The sequence below is a fragment of the Esox lucius genome, chromosome 6 (assembly GCF_011004845.1).
Source record: "Esox lucius isolate fEsoLuc1 chromosome 6, fEsoLuc1.pri, whole genome shotgun sequence".
Taxonomy (NCBI): Eukaryota; Metazoa; Chordata; class Actinopteri; order Esociformes; family Esocidae; genus Esox; species Esox lucius.
In genome coordinates this window covers 17666734-17676191 of record NC_047574.1, presented here as the reverse complement: position 1 = coordinate 17676191, position 9458 = coordinate 17666734, and the positions used below count along the sequence as shown (strand labels likewise).

Sequence of the window (9458 nt, the reverse complement as noted above, 5' to 3'; positions counted from 1 at the left end):
TCCCCATTTCCATATCCGTATCCACTGAGGGTCGTGACAGGTCTGCCACACAAAGACTCACAGAACAGCTTAACTCAGGAAAAGGGCTGGAAAAATCCTGTGGATTTCAGTACCCTTATGAAAAGCCTAAAAACCTGCTACGGTATTTCCCCCTTTAACTGTGCCACTTGAGAAATTGACATGCGTCTGAAACATGGCATGAATCCCACAGTTACTGCAGTTGCCTTGGCGGGGAATGTTGATACAACATCTGCATGCCATAGAAAGTAATAGATGTAGCGGAGGTGGCAGCTGCAAAGCAACAGGAAGCGGGCCATTTTCAGTCAGCACCGCTGCGCGAACCACTAACTGTCTGCCAGCCACGGTCTTACAATCGACACTGAGTAGGGGATACTGTGACAAAATGGCAGGGCCTGAGAGCTGTGCATCCTAGGGGGGTGACAGCGCCAGCTTGATTGTCACCGAGGCACATTATCCGTGGGTTTTAAGAAACCCACGGTTGGGTTGTAACACATTACACGTGAATGTAACTGGAATCGGTTATGTTACCAGAAAACATCTGTAACCAGATTAAAGGGAACTTTTGAAAAACATCTCTAAACAGCTGTCAGAGTCATCAGAAAGTTCTAGAAACTTTAAACTACCCTTAACCTAAATGCCTCAACTCCCCAACAGGGTTGAGGTGAAATCCATTTTAATTCCAGTTAAAAGTGTACCAAATCACAATTCAAATAGTAGTTCCCTACCCTGCAGCAAAAAGAGGATGTGCCTCTGCAATTGTCAGAATTTACAGAAATTTGTTTTTCAGAAAAGCATTCTCAGTACCATGGATCTATTTTCAACCAGTAACTGCAAAATAACCATGTAAAATAGCGTATCTCATTGGTCCGAAGGTCAAAAGGAGTGCTCATTTTATTTGTTGTCCAAGCACTACACAGTGAATGGGGCGAATGAATTACAATGATCACAGACACTACTGATTTGATTCTACGCCACCTTCAGTCCATCCTTACCACCTCGATCAATGTCTGATTTGAGAAGGTTTGCCGGGGTCCAAGGGCAAACTGCGATGGATTGTACGGTCTGCTAAAAGGGTCATAGACCACCACCTGCCCTGTATTGAGGTCCCGCGGAACTCCAGGGAAAGGAAGTGTAGAGGAAAGAGCATTACCGACCCCTTGCACCTCTCTTCTAAAGACTTCCCTCTAGTTCATGTCAGGTCGTGACCAAAACGTCCTGCCACCTGAACAGCCTCTTCCCCTGCGCTGTGTGACTCTTATCACCCAGTGGTTTGGTCCAGGATCATCTTGTCCTTCTTGGATCAGGCACACCGCATCGACACCTTAGACTCAGAGGAAAAAAAGATGCCATCCTAAACCTAAAGGGGTTCTTCAGTCGTTCCCCTAGAACCCTTTAAAGAACACTTTTTGCTTCCAGTTAATATTCACACTGAGAATTCTACATGGAAAGCAAAACAGTTCTACAAAAACAGATTTCCTGAAAAAAATAATAGTTCTGCTATGGAGACACCCGAACAACACTTCTGGAACCTTTTCTCAGAGTCTAGAAACAGCATTTTTCTCTTTGTACTCAGCAGTCTGTTGTATGTCTCTGACATTTCGTCTATTTCACATCCTTCTGTACTACAGTCTTATTAATACTTCCAATGTTGCTACATCACTAAGTGTACCTCAGGGATAATAGAGTAGCCTGTACAAATTCCTGTACATGCAAATGTATTTGCAGACCAAAAGGTAGATAGAATATTTGAATCAACTGTATAGCACTAGGGAAAAAACAAACCTTAGAAAGACTTGTAACAGGTCATGTCCCACTAAAGCCAGCGAAGGAACTTTCCCTGAAAAGTCCCCGTCACAACGTACCAAAACTCTGTGACGATCATTGCGTTTCCAGTGTCGAGGCGTGCCAATACAACTGTTCCATAAATTCCTTTGGCCCCTCGTCAACAAATAACTTAACATGCAGATCTGAGTAGGTGTCTAAATCCAGTTAAAATGCACAGGCTTTTTGTAGTGATTGCAGGTGGACTTACCTATAAATCATAACAAATGAATTGTTTATTTATGGATTTCTTTTTTCATTCTTCTCGCTTTCCAATTTTGTTACATTTGCACTTATGGCCTTCTCATCGCAGAAACACCAGTCAGGCACGGACATGCACTCTGAAGGACAGCAGTTTTTCACACTGCTTGCTCAACGAGGAAGCTTGCCAGCACCTACACACTTAGACGAGAACACGTTCGCTGGCCACGATTGACCTTGAACACAGAGTTGCTAAAACACAAGTCAAGGCAACCCTCGCCGGACACCAAACCTGGCCCAATCATAGGTGTGCCGTGGCCAGGATTCAAACTCCTGGTGCAGCTATAATGTGAGGCAGATACTTTATTGTCCAATATTCAAAGTGAGTTAACGTGAGTTAACTTTTTTACAACATTAATTAATAGCCTTAATAGAATAATAAACCTTTTCTCTGAAAGTCCATAATGGCTTAAAAAGTACATGTTCATTAGCATTTTAATGAACACAAATCCTAACTGTTACAAAATAAAGTACAGAAAGAGAATAAAATTACTACAGGCCTATTGAGAAAGCCTACTCAGATGCTATGTTACATAACTTAAGCAACTCTACGAATAGAGTTACAACAAGATATTACATACACGTCATAATCAAAATAACATTCAGAGTCATACAGAACATAGAATAGGTGAAGTGTTTTGCGCAAGGTTGGAAACATAATTGGCACCAAGTCTCTTATTTCCCCTGTCCCTGATCCAGTCCACTCCTGCCCGCGATTATATAGATCTCATTCTATTGGAGGCAGAGGTGCTGACAGAGCCCAGATGCTCCCAGTCAGTCTGGTGGACTATAGGAAGACTGGAGCCAGGGGGTCCAAGAGCCTCTGAAGTGCCGCCCCATTGTTATCAAGACCTGCAGGCTAGACCTGCACTTTCACCAGCCTGAGACACATTAGCTCCCACTTTCTGACAACTAGGCTGTAATTGAGGTAAAACCGTCAAGGAATACACGCACATTAAAAGCATGTCTCTAACTGCAGGGCATACACCAGCAGGCACTCAATATGCACAAACACCATCACGAGGCTGGCTTACATGCTACCTAGTGGAAAGTATGTAAGTGTGGCGTTGCAGATGACACATCTGCATGGCCTTGTCCTGGTCTGGCTGCATCCTGTTTGGCCCCCAGAGCATGGTAACTATGTCAGTCATGACATTTTGGCCAACAGGACAGAGAAGAGAAAGGCTGCCATCTAAATGTCTGGTTCCCCTCAATGTTTCTTGGTTTGCATGCCAGTTTTCCATTCCCACTATAACGGAACTGAAATTCAACACAATTGAAATTCAACACAATAGCCTACCGCAAACATGTGAAAATGACGAATTTTCAGGTATACTAGTATTTATGGTTCTGGGTTGTGGCAGTGTGTGTTGTTACGAGAGTACTGGAGCCGGCAGCTGTGATCTAACTGCAGCTGTGATCTAACGGCATGGTGCCTTGCCGTCATGGCTTTACAGAACGGTCCAGATGGAAAGGAAGGGAACGATACAGGACGGCCGGGCCCTAACACACATATGTATGTGGGACAATCCTTATCTTCATGTTCGACACTCTGAAATCCAAAAGAGCACTTTAGGCAAAAGGTAGGTGCAAACACTGTGTTGTATTGTAAAGTAAGGCTGCTGGACTGAACTGTATTGTGTGTCAGGTAAACAGAATATGCATGGGTGCAATGCATGTTGTGAGTTGGGACTGAACTGGAATTTGATGGAGTTGAATAGGGAGTGGCCACGGTTCAAGTGGAGGGACCAACTGGACTGTTTAAGGTGGGAGCACAGCATGTCTGTATTTAATGTGGGGGCAGACAATTACTCTGTTTTGAAGCGGGGGGTGGCAGGATATGAGATGGAAAACAGGGAGTTACATTAGAGACAGGATATAACTTATAAGATGGAAATGGTGGGTAATATTGTTGTAGGAGCCAAAATACACACTATCAGCAGTTATTAATTCAGCTTGACTTGGTCACAGCCTTGTAATAACATTGTGAATGCCCCCTTTCCCTAGTCCTTCAGAAGCTCTTCGGAGTGCAAGTGTGTGTATGTCCTTGTGAGAGGGGGTTAATAAATGTTGAATCAAACGCAGCACACGACACTCACACTCCTTAAGGGTTGACCATTAGCGGTGTGTGGGTGTATGGGGAGTGTATCAGTGTCTGGGTGATTTATGAAGTCAAACTCAATAGATGCTATTGTAATGATCTTCTGGGGCAATGGTGTGGGGGGCAGGGGATTTTTTTTTGTGTGTCTATTTTGGGAAAAGAAACCCACCCAAAAAGAACAGGTTTAGGGCAACAGTGGTAAAGGGGAACTCAGCATCCATTTTAACCCCATGTAACGAACCCAAACGGCCCACTCGCCCTATGGAGGTTTTACAGAGAATAACAGAGCGGATGATAACATGGCAGCCTGAACCAATTTGAATGAACTCACTGCCTATTTGAACACCTTCAATCACCTGACCCGGGAGATACAGAGTACTAACGTAAACATATTGCCAATCCAAGTTACCATAGTGGGTACTTTTTAGTGCTTGCATATATTACATGATTCTCCTTTCTGTTGTGTGGTGTGGTGTAGCCGATTAAACATTCAACTTAGGCACCAGGAAATAGATGCTTACAGTGCACTTGAGTTTGTACTTCTTTTACACAGGACCCCTTGTGGCCCGGTCACAGAAGCCTTGGTTAGGAGCCGACTGAAGCCTGTAGTCACCACAGGTATCATTATCCCTGTGTGAAATGACACACTGAAACTCATTCTTCATCTGGCTGTCTCCGGCACGCTCCCTTCCGCGGCTGGAACTGTGCTCCGGTGGCAGGGCTCCGAGGTGAACAGTGCATTCAATGATGCTTGGAAACGTACAACAGTTCAGCAGAAACGCATTAAGGAGGAGTCGGTAAGATAAGACTCGTGGTCACAATTTCTGGAGTTTTATTAAAATCTTATGAGAGATGTGGTCTGAATACTTCATATTACAGAATTCCAAATAGAGTATTGACATTTTGTTCTGTCTTATATTTTAATGAGGAAAAAAATAAAATACTGAAACTATCATAAAGTGACATTGTACAGTATTTTCTTAATTTGACCCAACTGACATGCTTTTTGTCTCAGTTGCAATAAAGGCACTCCATGAATTAAATACCTTCTACACTTGAACGTCTGTGTTTGTTGGTTACATATAGCAAAACATAATAATCACACAAATAACAGGTAAGCATGAGTGATGCCACAAATAATGTATATCTAGGTGACTATTAGTTGTATAAAGTACATCTATGAATAAAACCAGGTAAATTGTATGCAGCATATCAAAATAAACATTTCATGAAACAGCAGGAAAAGAACCCAAATGAACACAAACACATTAACTTGTGTATTGTCTAACATGTGAATTTATATTTATATGATAAATTACATGAAACATGGCACTTTGCAGCTTTTCCCACGTGTGATGCTGAGCATAAGAAAACCACAACAGAGATGAAGGAGACTACCACATGGTGGCTTATAAAGTGAGTTTGTGCGTGAGTGTGTGAGTGAGAGAGCGTATGTGAAAAAGGACCACTCCCAAATAACCTTGTTGAGAACAGAGGATTTGATTGGTATAAGTGACAAGGTGATTCTTACAACCAGCCAGTCAGAGGGTAAGTTGGATCTACTACCAGATTGCTTTCACTCATCAAATCCTCTCATATCTCCACCAGTAGATAGGGGGCAATTGAGAAGAGCCTAAGACTCCCATTTTGTGGTTGTCTAGTCCCGTTTCCTTTTCTACACACTTGAAGTGTAGTTTGTTTTAATCAAAAATAATGACAAAGCTTGAAGGGAAAGAAGGGAATTAGGCAAATAAAGACAACAGCGAACAAGAACAGCAGCTTTTAATGCAATATAATTTTAATCTAACTGGCAACTGACTGTCATGGACACGTGAGTAAGAGATCCCAGGTGTGATAATGACCAGGCCAGCAGAAAAAAGAACAGTGCTGTTTTAGCTTCATTTTCTCTGTGTTTTTCAAATTTAAAACAAATATATAGTTTGTCATTTCACCCCCAAAGTTTTTAATAGCCAATTTTAGTGTACAAAGCCACAAAATCAACACTTGTATTAAATTGTGGCGAGTTGAATATAATGAAGAGAGGGTCTGGAATGGTTAAAGGCTTGATGGATGTAGCCATTGGTTAAATTCAACTGCTCTAATACTGCAGACTTGCTTTTGGATTGAATTCAGGCATAACAGCGACCTCTGCCCTTAGTGCAGTCGTAATGCAGTGTAACAGTATTTTGTAGCAAATAGTCTACAGTGTTTAAATTAATGGAACTTGTACTGCTCTAATTTTGCCTTGCAACTGCAGCAGACTGCGTTTTCTGCAATAAATGCTGCCAAAATATTGCAGTTTGCTGCCGTTCCTGTATTTTACTGCAGTTTCAAAACCTTCACTATCACTTTGGTTTACTGCAGTTTCACAGCTATCTCTTCAGTTAGCCTAAGTTAAACTGCAACGTTTATTGCACTTAAAAGAGAAAGACAATTCACATACTTAGAGAGCGGGGAAGTTAATTGAAACTGTTAATATGATCAGTTTAACATGTTTCTTTTAGCATAGTAATTGCAGCAATTTTGTAGCAATTCTTTTAACAAAGACATTGAAGCATGACAAATGTCCAAAATATTCCTGTTAACTGCAGTTACTGCACTTTTATTGCAGTTGCAATGTTTTTTGTGTAAGGGTATTCTCCAGATCAAATGTTTATGCCACAGATATACATGTTGTCTCACGTCACTTTAATTTGTTTTAATTTCTGTCTCCTACCTCATAATGTTATTATCATTATTTCTCCACCAACAAAAACCATGTCTGAAGCCATTGTTCCATTAAACTTAAAATTCTTGCATTCTTGTAGGAAGGAAAACGACTCAAGAGACATCATTTTGGGAAACTATTATTTCGAAAAAAAAAACATTCCAACAATAACTAGCAACCCATGGGAACATACTACGTTTGTAACCCCAACTGTTCACTGGTATTTTCACAACACATTCTGACTAAATCACATTAATTACACAGTAAGACAGAGTAACAAAAGAGAGTAGGATTGGCATAAAGACAACGTTGCTTTTCATGGATATGGGTACTGGTGTTTCTATGTCTTGTCTTGTGCCACGGCCGTATACTTACATATTTAAATGCACCTACGGAAGGTATGCAGGAACATTACCCCATCCTAAATCTGAGGGCACACTCAGGGGGTAGATGGAGTCCAACAGTTACCCTACCAACACCCCCAAGCTTTTAATCCTATTCCCAGAAATTAAATTAAAACACAGACTGGACAGTATTAATAAGCTGAACAGAAGCAAATAGAAAAACAAAAAGATGAAAGCTCTCCCTTCGGTGATGCAGAGCAGTAAATAAGGCAGAGCTGACACACATTTCTTTGTGAAGCTGTCCCATGTGTCCATGTCACACAGCTATATACGGGTTTCCTCAGCAATGGTCCATTGTTAACAACACATCTTGTTTACTGTTGCATTTCACAGAAAAGGATAGAGTAACATAGGTTACGGTGATAAAGAATAATACACTATAATATACTACTAAGTAAAAAAATATTCTAAGACCCTATCAAGTATATCTTACTGTTTTAGGAAGCAGTTATTTTGGTTGTCTGCACAACACTTTAACCCTGGTTTGTAAAATGGAATACCAGACTGGACACAGTTTTTCCTCAAATAATCAGAAATAAATGCAGATATAAGGGGCGCTGCCTTTCATGGCAGTTCTGTTCATTGTATATATATGCATTAAGACCAATCATTTAAGTTACATCCAGAAACTACTGCTTTTCAGAGATAGGGGAGTTGTCTTACCATACTACTCCATTGTGCTTCAGTCTTCCCCTTTTGCCTTCTCGTGGTTGAGAAGCCATTGTTTCAGATGATCACCTCTGCCACCCATGTATGCCCCAGTCTGACCACTGCCGTGGATGACGCGGTGACAGGGAATGAGGAGAGGAAGCTGAGGGTACACAGACAAAATAGCATCTTTTGGCAATATTGTGGAACGTGCACTTGGTAAACCAGCCGGTCCTTTTGTTTTAAACCAATAGTTATGAAAAGAATGCATCCACGTCATAACATTAAGTCAAGCAAAATGAGGATTCACAAAGTGTGTTTTCATGGTGACTTTGACACTGAATGCAGCACTTTCTTCTGGCATTGATGACGCAGAATCACTGAGGCATCACTAACAGAAAAACATGAATCTATGAAATGTTCCCTTCATTTATCACAAAAAAAAAAGCCATGTCAAAAGTTCCTGGTTTGATCCACACTGAATATGAATGTTCAGTATTTGTTTAGAAATTATGTTCAATATTATAAAGTGAAGCAGCAATCAAGAATTAATAGACAAAAACACAAGCAGAATAAATATACAAGGCAGAGGGTGTCAACATTAAGATCTGATAATCCTGTGATCATTAAAAACAGGAAGTCAATGGTGCGTATACAGTCGATGGAGTCAACTGCCAGGGGGTCTGGACTTCTTTATAAAGGAAATGACCAGGGAAAGATTAAACAAGCGGGCTAACATACATTTATTGATTGCGGATTGACAACAACAATAGTGGCACTATCGTGGGCATTAAGGCCTATAAAGTTGTATTTCCAGGCATTAGTCTAGCCTGCAGAGCGGCCTGTCTGTGCCTAGGCATTGGTGTCATGATCAAATATTAAAAGAATGCCATTACCTATTAGCTGACAGCCCTGAAAGGAAACTAGTTGTTTCAGTTGATTGGTTTTAATTATTTGATGTACCTTCAGCCTTTCTGTAACTGTACAACTGCGGGAAATCCTATGTGGATTGAATCCATCATTAAAACCATTCCCATGTCAACAGCAATATGACTTTCTGACCCCAGATAAACATTACTGACAAAGGGATGCGGCAACACTGTGTGGATCGATAGTGGGTTCCCCGGGTTTGGAGTGCAGTCAGGGTTGGGTACTCTCAAGGCCTTTGGATTAGCCTCTTCACTTGGGGATAGAACACTACGCTAAGTCTTATCAATACTCAAATCCTGGTAAAGAAGCGACACAGAAGCTAAAATCAATACGTTGCTGAGATTTTCACAGATGAAGCGTAAGTGTATCAGCAGTAGTGTCAAGGAATGGAAAGTGAGCGGATCTGGATCTGTATGAGCCAAAAGGCCAGACTCTTCATTGGTCAACTTCAACTGGAAGGTACAGAACAACTCTAGCATGTAATTGTGAGTAAAGGTATGTTTCCATATTACAGAGCGAGTAACAGAGCAACACTAACATCCTACTTGATATTTTGTTTTACACA

General features: G+C 41.2%; 1 protein-coding gene across 1 annotated transcript in view; it reads right to left on the bottom strand.

The window, feature by feature from the left end:
- Nucleotides 1–5019: 5019 nt before the first annotated feature.
- mgmt (O-6-methylguanine-DNA methyltransferase) overlaps nucleotides 5020–9458 on the bottom strand; it is a 40211-nt gene continuing 35772 nt past the window's right edge. Inside the window, exons 5-6 of the mRNA XM_010869959.3 lie at nucleotides 7979–8126; nucleotides 5020–7632 (exon numbers count right to left, since the gene is read on the bottom strand). Coding sequence (XP_010868261.2) covers nucleotides 7998–8126 — 129 coding nt within the window. The 3' untranslated portion in view covers nucleotides 5020–7632; nucleotides 7979–7997. The remainder of the gene's footprint in view (nucleotides 7633–7978; nucleotides 8127–9458) is intronic.